Genomic DNA, 22281 nt, shown 5'->3' on the forward strand with positions numbered 1-22281 from the left:
GGGCAGACATTATATGCATGCAAGAGACAAAAGTGGAGGGGGATATTAAGAAAATAGTCAGTCAAATATGGGGTGGTAGATGGGTGAGGTATGCAAGTTTAGAAGCTAGCGGCACGAGAGGGGGGATTTTGTTATTATGGGATTGCAGAGTATGGAAAGGGGAGGTGTTACAGACTGGTGCATACACTTTGACTTGCAAGTTCGAGGCTCTTTTACAGAATTTTCAATGTCACATAACAGGAGTGTATGCCCCAAATTGTAGAATAGAAAGGAAAATAGTATGGAGAGAAATTGGTGCAGTGAGGGGATTGATGGAAGGTCCTTGGGCGGTTTGTGGCGATTTTAACGTTACAAGGTACCCTTCTGAAAAACGGGAATGTTCAAGGAGGTCCAAAGCGATGGTGGAATTCTCGGATTTTATTGAAGATATGGAGTTGATAGATCTACGACTTGAAGGAGGCTACTATACTTGGTTCAAAGGGGACAATCATACAGCCGCTTCAAGAATTGATAGATTTCTCATTTCAGAAGAATGGGATGAAAGCTTCAGAAACATCAAGCAAACTATCCAACAAAGGTTGATTTCGGACCATTCACCTGTGGCTCTATACTGTGGTGCGTGGGAACAAGCTAAATCATACTTTAAGTTTGAAAATTGGTGGCTGAATGTGGAAGGTTTTGATGACAGAATTAGAGACTGGTGGACATCTTTTGAATTCTCAGGAAAACCAGATTACATTTTAGCTTGCAAGTTAAAAGCTCTCAAGGGCAAGCTAAAAGAATGGAGCAGAGTTTATGAAGGTAATTTGGGAATGCAAAAAACAAAATTGCTAAGTCAACTAGCAGGTTTTGAGACAACACAACAACTAAGAGCGCTGACAGAGGAGGAATCAGTGAGGAAAGCAGCTACTCTAATGGAGATTGAGGAACAACTCAAGAATGAAGAAATTGTACGGAGACAAAAATCAAGAGCTCTGTGGCTCAAAGAAGGGGACAGGAATACAAAAATTTTCCATCGCACTGCAAATGCACCCAAGAGAAACAACAACATTGATCAACTAATGATTCGACATGAAGTAGTCGAGGATCCAGACAGAATAGAGATTGAGATAACTGAATTCTACAAGGAGTTATACAAAGAGCCTGAAGAGTGGAAACCAACGGTCAATTTCGAAAATAGCTCAAGAATTTCTGAATCAGAAAGGGAGCTTTTACAGAGTAACTTTGAGGAACAAGAAGTTTTGACCTGTCTGAAGATGTGTGCAAGTGACAAGGCCCTAGGTCCGGATGGATACACAATAGGTTTTTTCAGAAAGTGCTGAGACATTTTGAAGGAAGACATCATGGCGGCCTTCAACAACTTCCATTCTCAGGAGATGTTTGAGAAAAGCTTCAATGCAACATATATAGCTTTGATTCCAAAGAAGACAGGTGCGAAAGAATTGAGAGATTTCAGACCGATCAGTCTGATAGGGAGCTTCTACAAATTGCTCTCAAAAGTCTTAACCGAAAGACTTAAGAGGGTGGTAGGGAAAATTGTCGATGCTCAACAAATGGCTTTCATCAAAGGAAGACAAATAATAGATGCAGTGTTGATTGCCAACGAAGCTGTGGATTCAAGAATAAAAAAGAAGGAACCTGGAATCTTATGCAAATTAGATATTGAGAAAGCTTATGATCATGTAAATTGGAGCTTCCTACTCAGAATGTTAGAACTAATGGGTTTTGGGCAGAAATGGAATAGATGGATGAAATTTTGCATATCTGCCGTAAAATTCTCCATTCTTATAAATGGATCTCCTAAAGGTTTTTTCCACTCACACAGAGGTCTAAGACAAGGTGATTCTTTATCTCCCTTTCTATTCATTATAGCCATAGAAGGATTGAACAACATGATCAAAACGGCTAAAGTCAGTGGATGGGTTAAAGGTTTTGAGGTAAACAGGAGTGGGGCAAACAATCTAGAGATCACACATCTCCAATATGCTGATGATACTCTAGTCTTCTGTGATGCCGAAAAGGAACAACTTAGATTGCTAAGAATCATTTTGGTCTTATTTGAGGGAGTCTCAGGATTACACATCAACTGGAGAAAGAGCAATATTTTTCCCATTAATGAAGTTAACAACATGGAGCAACTGACACAGATATTGGGAGGAGAAGTTGGGTCCCTACCAACTGTTTACCTTGGGATGCCTCTTGGTGCAAGATCCAAATCAAAAGAAATCTGGAATTCAGTCATAGAAAAGTGTGAGAAGAAGCTGTCAAGATGGAAATCACAATACCTATCATTGGGGGGCAGGCTAGTTCTAATCAACTCAGTATTAGACTCACTTCCTACTTATATGATGTCTTTGTTCCCAATTCCAGCAGGCATTTTACAGAGATTGGACAAACTCCGAAGATCATTCATGTGGCAAGGTAATAAGGAGAAAAAGGTCTTTCATTTAGTTAAATGGAAGACACTCACAATGGATATAAAACAAGGTGGTTTAGGAATAAGAAATTTGAAGAATCATAGCAAGGCTCTTAGAATGAAATGGTTATGGAAGTACTCTCAAGAACCCCAATCTTTATGGGGCAAAGTGATCAAAGCAAAGTATGGTGAGGAAAATAACTGGGTGTCAAAAAAAGTCAGAACATCATATGGAGTAAGTGTGTGGAAATCCATCAGAGAACTTTGGCCTATAATGAAGAATCACTCCTCCATAAGAGTGAACAACGGAAGGAACACATCATTCTGGAATGATAATTGGTTAGGAAACGGAAGCTTAAAGGAAAGATACCCCGACATGTTTGGTTTAGCACAAAACCAGCATAAGACCGTAGCTGATATGAGGAGTCATCAAAGATGGGAAATCGCTCTAAGAAGACAGTTGAACGACTGGGAGATAACAAGATTAGCTGACCTTTACAAAGAGCTGGAAGCATTTAGAGGATTACAGGAAGGTTTTGATTCACTTTGGTGGATGAGGCACAACAGAGGGGTATACCGGGTGAAGGATGCATATAAGATTTTGAATCATAATAATCAACAGGTGGACCCATGGCCTTGGAAACATATTTGGAAGACAAAGATTCCATACAAGGTAGCTTGCTTCACTTGGCTACTGGCAAAGGAGGCGGCATTAACCCAGGATAATCACATAAAAAGGGGAATTTCTCTGTGCTCAAGATGTTTTCTGTGCGGGGAAAATGCTGAAACTGTCACACATTTGTTTCTACATTGCAAGATTACAGACCAACTATGGAAAATCTTTATTAGTCTTAGGGGTATTTCATGGTCAATGCCATACAGGCTTAAAGATGTCCTTTATAGCTGGGAAGAAGCTGGAGCTGAAGCAACTAGTAGAGATAGATGGAGGACTGTCCCGGCTTGTATCTGGTAGACAGTTTGGAGGGAAAGGAACGCTAGATGTTTTGAAGATAGAAGCAATCCAGTGCAGAAGATCAAACTCAATTGTATTCTTCTTTTTTGTTTTTGGTGCAAACAGAGTTACATAGAAGATACATTGACAATCATAGACATACTAGGATCTTGCTAGGTCTCGAATTAGAACATCTACTAATCCTCTCCATGTAAATTTGGTTTTCAGTGCAACCTATGTACTGATGTTTTTAATATATACAATAGTTACCAATTCAAAAAAAAAATTACTCATTCTTCCGGCAAATCAAGAGCAACAAATTTGAACCTTCCAAACAAAGTAGTGATAGACGAAGAGTATATCCGTAATAACAATGGTCAGGTGCAGAAAGCTAGGAGCCAAACATAATAGTTTTTATTAGCAGTTTGAAGAAATTAAAAAAATTGATAACTCAACAGCTAGTAAGGTCTTTGAGAGTCAATTAATTAAGCAAAAGCAAAGCTGTGTACATGTTATAAGAAGAATGAGCTCATCAAACATGTAGAAAACATACATTTCAATACAGCATACAGAAACAAGTATAACAACAAACACAAAAATAAATGCCCCACCAGTCTCTCTAGCCGATTCCACCTTATAGTACCATCATTGCGGATGAGAAGCTCTCTCAATATTCTCCTCATATCAGGAGTTGGATCTACCAAGAGTCTTCCGATAACAAAAGGATATGCACTTTCAACTACTTTGAAATCTGGATCCAATGCTTTTGCTGTTCCTTCAAGAGATCCAAGTGCTCGTATCACCAAAGCATAGTCAGGAGGAAGAGAAAAGTTGAACTCATACATCACATCATACAATTGATTCATTATGCCCTGAAATCATTTGAAGTGCCATTTAGAGCTTTCAAGGTCATGAAACAATCTAATACTCCTCTGCCTCCATGGAGGTAAAATAAAATTGTGCAAATGGTCCACCAAATTTTGGAGGAAAAATCATCCTATAGTAAAATGACGGTGCATCCATATCATATTCCTTAGATAAATATCAGGAAGTTTATCACACAACTCAGGAAATCCAATCAAGCAGCTATAACCAATCCACCAGGGATTGTACGATTGGTAGAGATATAGAGTATAACGATATAATGACCCACATCAAATAATGTAACACTTGGTTTGTATCTCACACCAGTTAATATGTGTTTCAATACATTCTTCCTCTATCTCACTTATCTCTCACATAATATTAGAGCCTCAATGATTTTACTAAGTACATAGGCGTTTACACCAACCGGCAATGCCATCAACAAGCCTCAATTCCAACCTTGTTAGAGTTAACTATATACATACTCAATATCCACCCTGCTCCATTGGACTCATTTTATTCCGATACGAAAATTCTATAACACTAGAAGTTTTCTGTTTTCTATGGGCAATACAAATCTCTAAACAGGCTACAAAGTGTCTTGGCAAATACCAAGCCTAGTGTAAGTGTACTAACACAACTCAGCCTAAACCCTACAAACTGATATAACCTATATGAGTTTTTTGCTTCCATAGTGTTCTACTTTACATTAAGTCGGCATTGATCCTAAAGATGGTAGGTCTTTTTAGAAAACTTGTGATTTCAACTCTATCTTGTCCACTTTCATGACCTTCAATCGTTGTGGAATTGTGTGTATACACAGATGCATATGCAGGTCTACAATGAACAAGACTAGACCATCTTAGCGTCCTTCACCAATTTTTTTTGTGTGCTACTTGCACCTTCTGCAAGATGCTATCGTGATACTATCATTTCTGATCATGTCTAATGTTTGTACAAGGGGACATCCACTTCGGAACAACATTTTTACGAAGCTAATATGTGGATATATAACATTGACAATCTTGCAACAACGATATAGGAACTGGCTTTCACTTTGACAAGGATACTTCTATCACATAACACTTCCATTAACTCCTCCATTTTCAACCATCTTTTTTTAATCATGTGTACATCTTCATGTATCACATACAATTCTCCTGTAGCATTAAGCCTAGATATCTTAATTGTTGTATTTATGCACTGCAATGTATCATCAATGACACCCTAATCGTCTATGATAAACCCTCCAAACAAGCGCAAACTACTATTCATGAACAAATATAAATTTACCTAGTCAAATTTTGGCAATGTGAAATTTCTCAGTGCATTGATATAGGAAGTATCTCATCTAATCTCAGCTCTACTTTATTCTTCTTATGCTAGCTGGCATGGAGTTTATGTATTTTGTCCAACTTCTACTAATCCAAAAAATCTTACTCTCTGACTGCATCTCCAAAGTCCAACCTTTTGGTTGACTCCCCGCTAGTCTCATCACTAAACACATATCTGTCTACAAATAGCATATATCATGGAATCATATCTTGATTTTTTAGCTCGTTCATGACCATGGTAAACAAACACCGGCTAATTGTAGATCCTTGATATAAACCCACAATTATGAAATATCCTTCTACGTCTCTTTACATTGTTCTCACACTTGTCATAGAGACTGTCACCACCATGGCTCGACAAATGATTGAGAAAATGTAAGGAATCCATATAATCCTCCAAAAGTATATGTGCAACAAAGGAAAATGAAGTCTAACCACCAAATAGGCACTAGGAAACTACTTCCCAAGCAAGGTGGATATAAATAATATCTTTATTAGGAAGTGCTTGAAACTGATGAAGCTGCTCACCATGCATTGATTTGTCGGGTTACGACTATGACTGTTAAGCTGATTGCAACATGGAAAGCTAAGGAGCAAATGATATGAGAGCAGACAATGGTTGGTAGGCCACGACACACTTGTGTTGACTGCCTAGACGGAGAAGGAATATAGGGGTTGTTTGCTGGTTTAACAAATAGATTCATCTCCACATAAACAATGTTATTAATACAATACTTCATTGCTACTTTTCTTTTTTTGGTCAAAACTGAAAAAAAATTAACCAAAGTAAACAATATACACAACTAGCTCATTTGACCCTAGAGCTAGATCATACAAAAATAACCAAGTCAAAAACAAACTTAAGATATTGATTGCATAAGCTATCAGTAGCTAAGACCTTAGCACCTTTTAGGAAGGGTATAAGACACAGCCTCTTCATATAGCTGCAAGCTATACCTACTAACAAGGAAATCTATTCAGCTGCTCTAATTTTGCATTGCTCTGTCCCACAATATGCAACTGCAAGACAATTTCTTTGAGCCTGTCACCACTCTCCCTCTCTATCTGCTTAAATCTTCGATAGTTCCTCTCTACCCAGATATGATACACAGCTGCAGCAAATAGGAAACCCAGAACCATGAATATAGGCCTGCTATTGCTTATCTGAGAGAATAACCATCTTACCTCTGTATCCCAGTCGCCAATCTGTCTACCTATGCCCATCCATGAGAGCAATGTAAGCCAGGTACATTTGGAGTAAGAATACTCAAAAAAAACAAGTGTCAATGGGTCTCCTCAGCATTGGAAGAACATAAGACAGTCTGTAGGAACTTGAATACCCCATCTCCTGAGTCTATCCACTGTTGACAATCTATTCTGCAACACTAGCCGCAACAAAATGATGCCTAGGGAGTAGACCTTTAGCCAAAATCAGTTTCTTCCAGGGAACTTTTGGATACTGTGGAAGGAAAGAACAATAAGCCCTCTTGATGCTGAAGTTACCTGCTATAGTGAAACTGTCCAGCAAATCACTTAAGCTTACACTACCAGCCAACCAATTCCTAGCAGCAAAGATCTTTCTAACCAACCAGCTAGCTTGTTTAGGTGTGGAGACAGATGTGAGATGCTTCCTTTTTATATAAAAGGTGCGAATCCATTTGATCGAAGCTTGGTTAAGAGGGAATCTATCTACTATTTTATGTGGGGTAGAATGTGGAATAAGTATGTGGGTATTAGTAACACACACATTAAAATAACTAAAATGACAAAATAAAACCTCACAATAATAAACAAACTTCCATTTTGTTTAAAACGTGAACACATTTAATACATTATTATGTACTAATTCTTAAATGCATCAACACAGACATCCATCAAGGGATAATCCGTGTGTTACAATCTCAAAATTACTAATTCCCAAATAACTCGTCTTTAAATGAAATGACTCCGTAGTGTTTTAAAGACTTTCTCTTTGTGATTTTCTCCTCTCGGGGGGTTATTTTTTTAACCCGATTGCTACCTTTTTTTCCGTAGATAAACTAGATTGCACTGTTTGTCTTTCTCTACAGCTCTACCATAACACTTACATTCATAGATGAAAAAATAGGAAGCCAGAGAAGAGAAAAAAGAAACATACTCACACACAAAGAGGGAGCAGGTTTAGAACCTGGAAATCTTGGGATTGTCTGGTTCCATCACCAAAGGACGCTTGCAAAGCGTCTGAAACAGATTGAATGTCTACTCCATCAGGTAGAAATCCCAGTGAAAGAAAGTCATTTGCTAAACCCATAGAGTCTCGATTAACGAAATGAACAAGCTGCAGTGCACAGCACGTATCAACTATAAAAATGAATTTATTATGCAACCTTTTGCTTACAGAATAAGTATATTAGAAATAGCAAACCTCTTGCATAAAAAATAAATAAATAATTGCAAAGCTCTTGTAGTGCAGTCCTAAGTTGCTCCGACATGGCAATTTAGTTGCCGCACCCGCGTCGACACGACACTAATATGGGTGTGAGTATGGGATCTGTACCGGAGCTGGTCAAACAATTTTAGGTACTTTGACCACGACGGATGGAAAAATTCGAGACGAGATACAATTTGATTCCCGAAATCAGAACCAAAAGTAAGGTAAATTTGAAGAAAATAGCATACGTTATCTAGAAAATCAGTCATTTACTTATCTACAACTTGAGAATAAAAAAGAGATCCACACTTACGCAAGTATTCCACAAAATTTCTTATAAATCTCTGAAAAGAGACGGTGGGAACAAATAGTTAGTAGACATTTTGTATTATTGTAGTTCCGTAAGGTTCCCACATCCTGAATAATGGGAAGGGTGACACTTGTCATTCAAGACTCTTTACAACTCAATACATGCCAAACTTTTATCATCATAACCCAATTAATTCACTTATGATGCTCTCGGTTCCTTCTCAAATTATATTCAAAATCGGATGCTGTCAAAAAAGAATTTGGGCTTTTGTGAGGTCAGGTCTGATACTAGCAAATCTTGTTTCATCTTATTTAGCTCATTCTAATATAGATTAATATGTTTCTTTTTTCCTTTTTGTGCTTTTACCGGAAATCAAGAAATCAAAGTTTCACCCAGCTTATGCTTTAATTACAAGGTCTCTATCTCATAACAGATTAGGTTAGCACTTATCACATACTACAGATTCAGATGCCAAATATCACACATTCATACTCCGTCATCCTTTTGCTACAAGATTATGGTGGGGCTCAATTGTGATTGTATGGAGAAGCCTGTATTATTATCGACATTGATTTTCTATCATTATATTTGTTTTGGCTTAAAATGGGATTTGAGGCAGGCAATGGGCAGAGCTTTCTTCTTGTCCGGGAAAGGACAAGAATCCTTGTGGTGGAGGGAAATGAAGGTTTAGAGGGCATCATTACTGGCAAGAGCACACAGTTAAGTACAGGAAGAAAATGATGAAAAAACAAGTCAAATGAAGGGAGAGAGAAGATATATGAAAGAAAATAAACGAGCAATGGGACATCAATGCATCAGAGAGTAACTGCAACAAACAGCTAATTGGGCTGGAAAGAAGGGAGAAACCAAGATGCTCAAAAGATAAAAGGGATTAAAAGAAAAGGTTTGGGCAAAAGTTGAGAGGATAAACAAAATTAAAATGTTATAAGGCCTCTAGACCTGTGATTTATATTTAGAGGCCCAAAGCATTTGCTATCACAGCATTCAAGCATAATGGCAATACTAGCATAAAAATAATAAATGCTTCACTATTATACATAGTCCCCCAGCCTTACAGAGTCTACATATCTTTAGTGTGGTCCCATCAGTTTCAGTGTTCCAAGGAAAACAGATTTAATTAACTCCTTTCCTTCCTTTCGTTTCAGAGAAAATCTCAATCAAAGAAGGATGCTCAGGCAAAATAGGAACGGAAACTAGGTAGAAGGAATATCTAAAGAGTACATGCTCAGCCCACTCCAACCAAAAAAAAAAGGTGCCCCAAAGAAAATCCCAAAAGATGATTTCACGAGGACTTCATTGTCTTTAATGGATTGCAAGAAACTGCTTTTTGAAAAAGAAAATCTAGTAGAAGAAACAGAACTAAAATAACTTAATAGAACTATTTCTTCTCTAACTACTTAAGCTTTAAAATAGAGTGGTAACAAAAATCTACGAGCAGGTATAAGTTGTCTTTTCTCCACCTTAAAAGAAGTAAAGATTATTCATTCTCTAACAAATTAAAAGATGAAATAATTGATGGACCAACGGACACGGTGATATACAATAAAACAGTATCTCAAAGACATTCAGAAAAAATAAAGGGCAACAGGTGTCAGTAACTGCAAACAATTAATGAAGCTGGCCACTATTAATTTGAGCTAAAAGTGATGACGTAAACTCAAACACATACGTAATAATTTCTTTGACCACTTGAAATGCATCAGAACTATAGCCCAATACTCCTACTTAAGTCTTAACCTATGTTGCTCGGACTATCCAGAAATGTTGCCGGGTGCGTGTCGGATCCTTTGTATTTTTGGAGGATCCGACACGGGTGCGGCATTATTTTAGAGAGTCCGCGCAACATAGGTCTTAACACAAGAGTCAACCATGAATGATGAGAATTTATCATTAGAGCTAACCACTTTAATAAGTCCAACACGATAATGGCGTGGAATGTCTCCCATCATGCCAAAATCAAAATAGGCAAGAGCTCCGTCCTCAGTAGCAACAAGGTTCCCAGGATGAGGATCAGCATGGAAAAACCCCACCTCCAGCAACTGTCTCAATGAGCAGTATAACCCCTGATAAAACAAAGTTATCTTCACAATTCACAAAGCTTAAGCATAGCACGGAGAGGAGCAGATACACTCTACTAAGAAAGACAACTAACATTTTTTTTTGTTTAAGAAAGATATCTACTTACATGGTCAATAAGTCTCCTCCTATTTAGATTTGCCTTCCTCAGACGACTTTCATTTGTCAGCTTAATCCCATCTATCCATTCCATCGTAAGCACCTCCTTACGAGTAAAGTTCCAATATATTTTAGGGACCTTGATACCATCATTTTTCTGACACGCGACATTATCAGTTGCTGCACTCCCTGGGACAATTTTCTCTTTATCTGAACCGAAAAGCTAAGTAAGCATAAACTGAAGTGAACAATGTTAAGGAAATATTCACTGAGCATTAAAAAAATCACACGCATTAAGTTCACTTACTTTAAGGTTCTGAAAATATTGATTTTATTTCATTGTACTCTACAACTAAAAGCCCATTTGGATTAGCTGTAAAAAAGTAGCTTATAACCACTTGACGCACTTTTGAAGTGCTGGAGCTAGATTTGTAAATAAGAAGTTACGTGTTTGGATAGAAGTACTTAAACTGAAAAAGCGCTATTGAGTTGTACTGAGATATCCTTAAGGTTGTTATCACTGTAAAAGAGCTGATTATTCCAAGATTGTTAATTCAAATACAAAATAATTTATTTTCAGTTCACTTTCTGTTCTATATTGATTACAAGAGATAATTTTTAGGTCAAATACATATATAAATACTCCAAGTTGGTAGGAACTGCTACATAGAAAAATCAAAGCAATTTAAGTAAAAAAGCGAACAGCCCCTAAACCCATTTCCTCCCCCATCTCCATAAAACAACCAGCGTACACTATGCAGACCTAGAATTTGCACCAATGGAGAGAGACTGATTTATAGCCAGTTGAGGTCTTCTTATATTTCATTTCTTTTCGTTTCCTTTATTTGGTCAAATAAACGACATAGTTGACCAGTTGTGCTCCGTCGATCTAGTTGTGTGACTTCATACCTATGACTATGTGTGACTAGAAGTATCTAGACATGCTTTCTCCAGTTTTTGCTAAACTTCTGAAGGTTTATTCGGATCTATGGCTTCAGAGGTGGAGGAAAGGAAGAGGTTATAAGAGAGAGGAAAAGAAACAGGCTAACCGCTGAGATGGAAGAGGAAGAAAAGAAAAGGAAACGGTAATCTAGGAAGGGTATTGTTGGAATTAGAAACAAATATAAGGGATAAAAAGGTAAAATTATTGGTCAAACTAAAATAGCTTTAAAGCCAAAAAGCAATAAATTGGATTTGCCAGCTTATGGCTTGTTTTAAGCAGTGTTTAACTTGTTTTAAGCACTTTTACTGAAAAAAGCTAAAAAGCTTAAATGTTGGTTTGACCAGCTTAAAGGCAATTGAAACACGTTCTAAGTGACGCATCTTAGGAAAGCAGACGGGAGATGAAAGAAAGGAAAAAAGGACAGAAAGAATGAGAGAGAACAAGAACAAAATAGAGAGAGACCATTCACGAAGTCTTACTCATCAAGTCAAGTAAATAAGTGCAAAGATCCCTATTAAGATGAAATTATCAAAGAAACAGTACAAATCTGGAATCAATTTTATCTATACTTGTTTATATGCATTGCCAGTTCTGCTTTACTTTCTCTTCGATGCTAAACAACATCAGCAGTGCCCTCACTCCGCATCCATTTTGATTAATCGTACCATGCTTGCTTAATACTAATTTCCTTAATCTATTCATCCTTTTTTAATAAAGAAAGTGATTTCCTTAATCTATTGATCCAAAAGCCCATGCAAAGAGAATTTAACCAGCATCTATGCTAAATTAACTGCAGGTTATCCTTAGGAGGCATCAACTTCTTTATCATAACCTAAATCTGCTATAACTGGAAAATTTTCGCAGCAAACAAAAACCTCATTGCTGTGAGAATCAAATACATCAACAAGGGAACATACTCCTCGTATCAAAAAGTAATGTCCTGTTTGACTTTTACAGCATAGAATAATTTCTGGAGTTGCTATCTGACTACACATTTCTTATGACTAGTCAGCACAAATGTAGAGTGATTGATTAGCTCTCTGTCTCTTTAGATATTAGGAAGGGTAGAATTATAGCCCATTAAGCTTTCGATGGTAGACAAATAAGGTCATTAGAATATCCAGTTGGACTTTAACATTATCCTGTCAAGACCCGATATATATTCCATGACAATCAATCTACATTTGTACCAACTAGTAATAAAAATGGAAGAGAAAAAAGATAATTCTGTGATATCACCAAAACTACTAACAGTAATGTCTGGAAGAAACTTACGACTGCATGCATAAAGAGATGCAAATCTTTCAGCATTTTGTGCTTCCAGGATGTAGTCAATTTCTTCAAACATGTGTCTCACCTATCCATTCAAGCAAAACCTAAGGGGTTAGCAAGTATGTAATAGACAGCTTTTAAATAAAGCGCAACATTGTTCTCATATTTACAGCAAATGGGGAAAATAAGAGGATAATGAACCAATAGGGAAATGAGACATAAAACTTGAGCAATAAGCAATTCTTAACAACTTTGCCAGCTTTCTTTGATTTTAATCTCTCTAAACAAAAAAATAGGTTAAGAACTATTGGCCAAATGATAGTGTCATCGCTTGAGTAACGTTGAGATCTCTTCATCTTCGTTAATAGCTATTGGTTGACTTGTTCAGTTTCTAGTCAGGATATTTTGTTAACTGTTGCAACTGCTTCATTGAGCTGTATCAAGTGAGCCTGGTAAATTTGACTAATACATGCATTAGCTCGATCAGAATTCATCTCACAATTATCCCAAAGAATTAGCAAAAGACTTGTAATGTACTCTCTGAAATAAAGACAGTCTTGATGTATAACCCATCACACCCACTGACAAATTGGCTGCCAGAATCATCTTTCGAAGTACAGAAACATAAGATGGAAATTTGGAATCTCACCATCTCATTGACAGCTACTAAGAGATCCTTACGAGCTTTTGCAAATCTTTTTAGTTGGCCACCAATCATGTGAAATAACATAGCATCAAGCGTCAGTAAATGTGACATATGAGGCCTCTGGACCTTAACAGCCACAAGCTCTCCAGAATGCAAATGAGCTGCAAAACTTGAAGCCAAGAAGAAACATTAAAAGCTCGTGTACCCCTGAAGCCCGGCACTCACTCTTCCAAAACCCAAAACCCGTTACATTCCCCTCGTGGATTTATTTTCAACACAAATTAAGGGGAAAAGGAAGGCATGAAAGGAAGATAAGGTAAAAGGTTAGGAGAAGCAAGTGAGAAGTAATGAAACGCCATAGAACTAGCAGTTAGAGAACCACTCATAGAGAGTGGCAGAGAATCACAAAAAATTTCAAGCTCTAACCTTTATATACTTGCCCCAGAGATGCTGCGGCAATTGGCTCCTTGCTAATGTCAGCAAATACTTGTGAAACGCCAACACCCAATTGGGACTCGATAGATCTTCTTGCAACATGAGTTGGAAATGGGGGGATTTGATCCTGGCAAGATGTGAATGACAAATTGAAGAATAATACATTCTGTTGAGAAGTCTATCCAGTTTTCAAGGGTACAACACTTCATTTCTCCCAATTTGAGTAAGCAATAAGGCCAGATTTTTTAAGGTTTTTACAGAGTACACGTAAAAGTCAAATTAAGAATTGAAACTTTCTTTTGAATGAAAGTGTGAGGTCCAGCATATCTTTTGTGTAATACAATATTAAAAGATGATACATGCTTGGGACAGAGCAAAAATAAATGAAATAGTAAGTTAGGAGATGACCCTAACAGCACCATTGAAGCATTAAGTTTACCTGCAACTTTGCAAGTTCTTGACAATACACTTTCGGTAATATATCTGGCCTTGTGCTTAAAGCTTGTCCCAGCTGTTATTCAAACAATTGAAGAATTAACCATAAGACCTTTTTCCCTGCTGGAGACAAGTTAGAAGCTCCTGTTGGGATCCAGAGCTGATGCACCATGTAAGCAATCTGAAATTACAAGGGCTCTGCTGCCCGTTTAACCACATAGAAGTGATATCACACAGGGATTACTCTGTCTAAAAGCTCATCTAGAATGAGATATATAGCCAATAAACAAGAAGAATATCACAGCAGCAAAATATTTCTTCCATAATGGTGTACTATCAACCCCATTCTCATTATCAGTGGGTGTTGAAGAGGCATCAGTGATCAAATACATCCTCTTTCCATTTCATAGATGCAACAAAGAAGACCTCAACCCCCAAACCCCAAATTGTTTGATTCCTTCAAGAAAAACAAATGAAAAAAATACTAAGTTCAATCCCGTTCAACAAAAACCAACTGTGCCATGATTAAGATACATCACAAAAGCTTCAAATGATCTAATCATTTAATCAAAAACTCCATCTCATTAGGTTCAGAATTTGATACCACTCTGGCCACTAAAAAAGGAAATCGGAGGGAGACCGACTCATCCTCTTATTTCCATCTTAAAGTGCTGGAATTAAGACTACAAGCTCTAATCCATCACATTGTAAGCCTCTTTTTTCGCTTCATATCACATGGCATGCCCTTTTCTAGAATTTATCAAATTTAATGGCTCCTTAAAAGGACATCATCCATTAGTAAACCATTTCAAAAAAAGGAATCCAATTTAGACCGTAGAATTGATAAGATTCTTTTTGACAAGGCAAAGCATTAATTTTTTTTGTTTTTTTTTTATGAAAAGGCAAAGCATTAATAAGATGTTATGAGTATTTTGATTGCGAAATTTTCGACCAGCAACACATTTGACATACATAGAAAGTTCAAAGCAGGGAATAGGCTCTTTCTAAACGCATTTGACCAATAAGTCAATTATTTTGTGAGATCAGTGCAAAACCCCTAATATTTTATTGGATAGACCTTGTTTTTAAAATCTATAGTAGGTCATCCAAATTTCAATGATTTTTTCCATAACATTACTTGGAAGAAATCAGAAGGCTTATAAGTTCGATTTTCTTTCTCTTTTTCTTTTATATCCACACCAACTTGCATTGCACCTTGACTAATTTAGTGGTACCTAGTACCTCCTACTAGGACAAGTTCCCGGCGATGGGAAGAATTCACCCATTGTCACCTCTAATTGTATTCTACCATTAAATCCAAGGTTGTTACCCCAACTCTTCAACTGTCAAACCATTTATCTCTACGTAATCAAGGACATTCTATTATCATTGAACACTTACGCTAACCTTGTTTTCCTCTTAAATAGCTACTCTCGTATGAACTTCCATCTGGCCCAAACGATCTAACCTGAGCCTAACTTAAGGTTGCCAGAGACTACAACAATGATCATGTTGAGTCCCAACATCTTATTGCCCCCGCTTGGGTCACAAGCTCACGCAACCGAGCTCAGCATTGACCCTTCTCTGATACCATTGTCGATGTTGGGACTCAACAGATCAATAGTACTGGTGCCAAAACTTAATAGCTAATCTATTTCGAACTACTCTTTACAACCAACGAAATCCAACTTCAATAATAAGCATATCTACATGAAAAAACACTATAGTTCTCATGTTGTCATGCCGTAAAAGGACTCGCAAAATCTTTAGCTAGCTCTAAACAGTTGTAATTCGTACAGATGCAAGCCAAATCACTACTCGTGATTATTTTGTAATGGAGCATGCAAAGCAATAAGGTCTCATCTATGTATATCTTAATCATTCTTTTGCCAACAAGGAAGCAGTAAATGCACTTTTTGCACAATATATACATGCAATTACTGCCAACTACACCTATTTTGCATCATTCCTCTGCCAATGAGGAAGTCGGAAAAGCAGTCTTTGCACAAAATTCCAGTAAGGAATCATCTTTAGCCATTCTCTGAATATGTATTTCATCTTTCTCCACTCTTCTCATAACCCACGTGTTTGTGAATAGTATTTTCAAGGTAAGGCAAGTGGACTCTGTGATTGGATCAGAATTTCTGCAAAAAGCGGTGGTAGGTGACACGACGGGATTTATAAGACTCTGACCGCCCTACTCCCTCCGCCCAGTTGATCAATAAAGCGCGGCGGGGGGAACACTTTTGGAGCATAGTCTAAATCAACAGAAAAATACTAACGTTCAGGTTACAGATATTACATGTGTTAAGAGTAGAATCGTCAATAAACCTCTCAGTCTACTTAAATGGAAAAAAGTCTCATTGTATTTGAATTGATATCAGCACTTACAAAAAAAAAATGGACAGAGGCTTCTGAACTGCTCCTATGCGAAGTTGCTCCGACACGGCAGTTCAGGTGTCGCAACTGTGTCGACACGACACTAGTATGGGTGTGGGCATGGGATCCACCAGATTTGGTCAAACAATTTTGGGTACTTTGACCACGATGAACGGAAAAATTCAAGACGAGATACAATTTGATTCCCGAAATTAGAACCAACACTAGGGTAAATTTGAAGAAAATAGCATACTTTATCTAGGAAATCTATCCTTTGCTTACCTACAACCTAAAATAAAAAGAAATCTATACTTTACCAACTATACGTAAGTATTCCACAAAATTTCTCATAATTTAGAGATATTTTTATTTTTTAAAATTGTTTTTAGCTGGATCCTCGCACTCGTATCCATGCTAGGATCCGTATCCCCAATCTAAAAATTTACATCTCGAAGGATCCAACCTCTAGATCCGCACCCGTGTCGAACACCCGCACCCGTGTCTGAGCAACTTAGCTCCTATGTACAGGTAACAGGAATTCAAGATGCATCACTTTGACTCAAGCGAGCATGTAAGAATGAGATTTCCTCTATTAGTTTAAGATGTTGATGCTGCTTGAAAACCCAATTTGGCACGTGAAATTAAATGTAATAATGTATTAGCTATAGAAAGTAATATCATGATAAAAGAAATGGAAGATGACTTAATACATTAAGTCTCAGTTAAAATGCCTATCTTTAACTGATGCAACTAATCTTTGGATCAGAAAGTAGTCAATCATTAAATGCCATATCACATCAAATAAACCATAAACTCATTAAGATTCTGTTTTTTTTTTTTTTTTGAATAACAATTATATGAATTCATTTTAGTAATGACTATTTCAGTACATAAGATAAAGAAAAACTAATTATTTAGATACATATAAGAACTACTTCTCATGCTATACAATAACAGATGAATACACTTTTACATTTTCATTTGATAATTAAACTTTACATCCAGAGATAACATTCGATGGTATGACTTTATATATCAAAATCAGCGACTAGATAATTCAATGACGTGAAATTGAAACAGACATAACATTTCAGGTTTCAGATCTATCAAAACAACCCCTTAATTATCCAAATGTTCCCTTGCTGACAAGAGACTGGTCAAATTGGGTCTACATTCAATTAAGTGAAAATCTCGCCGTGCAGTTTATAGATCTCAAGATCCTACTGAAGCAACAACTATGGTCTTCTTGAACCTAATTTTGGCCCCCCAACTCTTATTCTCGCTACTTGGCGGACCAAACTAGATTTTCTCCTGCTAACTGTATGCATGTCAAGCAGAATCATAAACAAGGAGAAAGATACCTGCTAAGTTCAAAATAAGAGCACTTCTGGTGGTCAAAAGCTTTTGCGTAAAACCAGTGTTCCCTATCTAGTATTTTTAATGTATAATATAGAAAATGGATTCTGAATAACTTGTTTCTTTTTAGTCTCCTGCCATGCCTTTAGCCTAAGCTTAAACATCTTCAATATTGGGAGCTTAAACATCTTGTGTATGTCAATGTAAGCCACAATCCAAAATGCAAACTGAGAATGGAACAGAATGGTGCCCCTGGACTCTCGGCAGTGTCGGGCTTAACCCAAGAATAACCTTAACAAGCTAAATTACTTTCTTCTATTTATGCTCCTTCCATGTAATCAGAAGACATGTCATCACCGAACATGCTCCTAGAGCATTGGTTATAAGTATATTGAAGCATTATCCTCACACGCTCGAGAAATCAAAACTAAGCACAGAAGTGATAATAGATTACACCACAGCAGACTGATATGAACACTTTTACAACAAAGCTATTAGTGCACCAACATGAAAAGACCTTCAGTCAACCACACATCCAGATAATCATAACAGATAGTGTAACTTGCCTTTATGTAGAAAGGGCCCAAGCGGATAAGAGTTTCACGGAACTGCAAAAAAAAAAGGGATAACTAGCTCATTGTTAAGGCCAGCGTGGATAACAAATTACCCACTTGAAGTTCAGTAAACAGATGGAAAAAAGTAGAAATAATTAACAGTCATCAGATAACTTTCTCCGAAAAGCATCAAATACCTCTCTCATCAAATACTTCACTAAACTAAGGTCAATATGAACCATAAACAATAGAAAAGAACAAATTAACAGGGAAACGAGAATGCCTGTCTTAATAAAAGCTGAAACCCAATTTAGAGAATTATATGAAAATGCATATCTGATGAAATACGAGAGGGGAAAGATTAAGCAAAGACTATAAAACCACAAAATTAACTATCCACCTTCCTCATCAGCACAAAGTGAAAGGCAATAGAATCCATACTTTTTAACAACCAAAATCTTCAAGGAGCAGCAATTCTATGATTCACAGACATATAGGTATCAACTAGCTCAGGACAACGGGAGGAAAGCATATCTTGATACTCAATTCAATAACAGCTGATTGCTTGACAAAACAGCATGTGAAAATTTCCATTCAAATCACTATAATAAGTAAATACCTAAATGAAGGTGCTCCCAGTTAATTTGAAAAACTTATAGTATTAAAGAACTACATTTGAATATGTTGTCGGCTTGTCGCCCATTTTGCACAATGAGGATTTTGCCAAGCTCCAAAAAAGAAGTTACTTGTGGAAGTTCTTCCGTGAGGGCAAAGACTAGTCTATTTTGGTGAGGATTTACAACCTTGAATTGATCTTTCTTTATTTTCGCCTTCTTTATTTCTTTAATTTTTCTGTCTACAGCAATAAGGAAAGGTATTATGAGGCACTCTACCTGTTAGGTGTGATAAATAAGATGTGATAAGAATGGACTTTGGGCCTAACTCAACCCCAAAAGCTAGCTTATTAGGTGAGTATTGCCCAAGCCATATAAGGAGACCAAGGACCTCAAATCCCTCCGATGCGGGACAACTCAACACCCGCCTAGGCCTTTGGAACGTGGACAACATAAATGGGGCCCAACATCGGTAACAATAACTGGGATGGGCCTGGCTATGATACCATGATAAGAATGGACTTTGGGCCTAGCTCAACCCCAAAAGCTAGCTTATGAGGTGAGTATTGCCCAAGCCATATAACGAGACCAAGGACCTCAAATCCCTCCGATGTGGGACAACTCAACAAGATGTTATGGTCAAAGCATGTGAAGTTAGTGCCAGTACTTGGTAAAAGAAGAAATAAAGGTTTTCCTTTCCTCTACTTCTCCATTTTATCATGCAAGGTTTCTAGAAAACACTTAACAAAACATGGTGTTTTCACAGCTTTCATGCTCTGAAGCTGAAAAATCCACTTTCTGATCCATTGAATGCAATTGACCAAATAGAAAGCACACCTTCATCTGTCAAAAAATGCCTATAGAACACCTACAGTAAAAAATATCTGATCGGTTATATGCAATTGACCGAATAGAAACCACACTGTCATCTGTCAAAACTCAAAATGCCTATAGAACACCTACAATAAAAAAATCAAACCTTTCAGATAGAATTTCATTGGAGAACTGAATATACCTTAACAGCACGTCTTCTTATGTCATGGACAAATAAGCGCCAAATGGTTAGCTTCAACACATAGAATGAGATAATGGTTGCTCTGTACAAAGCCAAGAATGGGCCAAAACGATATAATGACGAAAGACTTTTCGACTTATAAGTAAGTGCATGACCAAATTCGCTTTCTAGTGATTCTTTCCTCAACTTAGCATACTCAGCAGTTGGCCTTTCCCCATGCACACTGGAAAAACCAGTAGAAAAGCTGCACCAAAAGCGTATTAACTCATGAATTAGGGGGTGACAAAGGAAACTCCTTAGGAAGAAATTATTCCACCCCAGACTGTATGCACAAATGTTACTAGAAAATAAAACGAGGGTGGTGAAGGAAATAAATTGATTAATAATGCAAAAGAAAAGTACAAGGGTGCCCAAAAAACAGTATTGAACTGGTTCAATAATCAGCTACATATCAAAAGAGAGGACACAAATCAAATATTCATTCGCTTACTATTTTGGGGCTGACAAATATGATCCCACAAAATTGTCATGCTTTCCAGTTAGAATAACCTCAGGGAAACTACTGGATGAGTATTCGCACAAAGCAGTCTCAATTGAGCAGCCAAAGCGCAGAGCTGGAGAGAAGAGTCACCACATAAGTTGTTGTTATTAGTTAAATAAGTGGAGCGATAACATCATATCAGAACCTGACTTAAAAGCTTAAACTTCATCAGTAATAGGCAGAGGATAATGACAGCTACATCGACAAAATATGAGAAACGCTCAAAAAGGTGGCACCTGGTCTTAAAAGCTACAAGAGTCAATTTTTCACAAGCAAGATGCTGGTTCAAAGGGAGGAGATACAAATCCAAATAAAGTGAGCAAGTTCAAAAGAGCCCGATGTAAAATATATTGAATATGTATAATTCAACCATGAAGAAGAAATTCCACACAGGATTTTCACACACTCTATATAGCAGCCGAGAATATAGCCAAGAACCACGGAATTTACACAAGGGATCAGCAGTGAGTGCGTACTTTTTACTTGAATGAGCTAACTAACACCATCACATGGTGTATGCTATTTGCTAAGAATGTAGTGTCATTTGACGAAATCAGGGAGAGTGTCAACCCAAAATGTGAGCTGCAGAGAAGCACTCTAAAAAGTAAAGGTTTTAGGATAAGTAAAGGTAAGATTGCATATATTTACTGCTAGTCTAGACAGCATAAGAAGAGTGAAGTTGAGGGGAGATAACAGGGATTGCGGTGTCTAAATGCAAAGAATTCAGATACCTAAGCTCGATATTCCAAAGAGGATGGGATGATAGTTCAGAATGTTACACAGAGAATTAAGATGGGATGATTAGCATTATATAATAGGCAAACAATATTCTGAATGCCCACTGTTCCTGCAAATAAAATTACCCAGCTAATTCCGTGAAGAACTTTTAAAACGGATTTCACAAATATCATTTGCCTAAGCACGATTAGGGAAATAAAAATGGCAATTACTTGGGGACAGCACTGCAAGACGCCGTCGTTTAAGGCATGAAATGATACTCCTCATCGGCTGCTGATGGGATACAACAACGAAATGAAAAAGACAGTTTGAGTGTTCATATAATAACCTTCTCCAGCGGTGTCTGGTAATTCAGCTGCATAAAGTGTTTGAGAATATGCCTCTGAAAAAGGTAAATTCAGGCGGAGCGATTGAATTGAAGCTGCGGCAACGGTGCTTCGTTTTGCTGCTTTGCCGCTGCCCGCTGCTTTCTTGCTGCTGGTGCAGACTTGGGACCTAAGAATGTGCCACGTTTCGCTTACGTGGCTCCCAAGCAGAAAGAGTGAGAGTGAGCAACAACTCACACAATGTTAAAAGAAAAAAAAAAAAAAAAAAGTTAGTAATGAGTTCCTTATCACTTAAATTTACAGGGCTTTTGAAAATCGATGCATTAATTTTGAATTTTTTTTTTGAATACTCGAACTCATGATTCCCTTAACTAATAAACACATGTGACCCTTGAGCCTATGCGCGTGTATTACACATACAGAGACGTATCCATCCAGTCAGCAAATAACCAATCCAAAAGTAAGACCCTAGCCAACTAATGCCATATGTAATTTTTAAATAAATATTGTCACCTATATTTATATTTTAAAAATAAAAATAAATA

The 22281-nt window shown here is 37.2% G+C and overlaps 1 protein-coding gene across 3 annotated transcripts in view; it reads right to left on the reverse strand.

Annotated features, from left to right (window-relative positions):
- The window catches only part of LOC104243930 (uncharacterized), a 28795-nt gene extending 6842 nt beyond the window's left edge, over window positions 1-21953 (reverse strand). Inside the window, exons 1-12 of one of the 3 annotated variants that reach the window (XM_009799211.2) lie at window positions 21623-21953; window positions 20622-20745; window positions 20132-20375; window positions 18515-18556; window positions 14218-14289; window positions 13770-13905; window positions 13347-13504; window positions 12701-12782; window positions 10493-10692; window positions 10209-10370; window positions 7734-7883; window positions 3980-4240 (exon numbers count right to left, since the gene is read on the reverse strand). In XM_009799211.2, the coding sequence (XP_009797513.1) occupies window positions 3980-4240; window positions 7734-7883; window positions 10209-10370; window positions 10493-10692; window positions 12701-12782; window positions 13347-13504; window positions 13770-13905; window positions 14218-14289; window positions 18515-18556; window positions 20132-20375; window positions 20622-20745; window positions 21623-21677 (1686 nt within the window). In that variant the 5' untranslated portion in view covers window positions 21678-21953. The remainder of the gene's footprint in view (window positions 1-3979; window positions 4241-7733; window positions 7884-10208; window positions 10371-10492; window positions 10693-12700; window positions 12783-13346; window positions 13505-13769; window positions 13906-14217; window positions 14290-18514; window positions 18557-20131; window positions 20376-20621; window positions 20746-21622) is intronic. The other 2 variants (XM_009799213.2, XM_009799214.2) reach the window with 2 other exon arrangements.
- Between the last annotated feature and the right edge of the window lie 328 nt (window positions 21954-22281).

Source organism: Nicotiana sylvestris, chromosome 8 (genome assembly GCF_000393655.2).
Source record: "Nicotiana sylvestris chromosome 8, ASM39365v2, whole genome shotgun sequence".
NCBI classification, from domain to species: domain Eukaryota; kingdom Viridiplantae; phylum Streptophyta; class Magnoliopsida; order Solanales; family Solanaceae; genus Nicotiana; species Nicotiana sylvestris.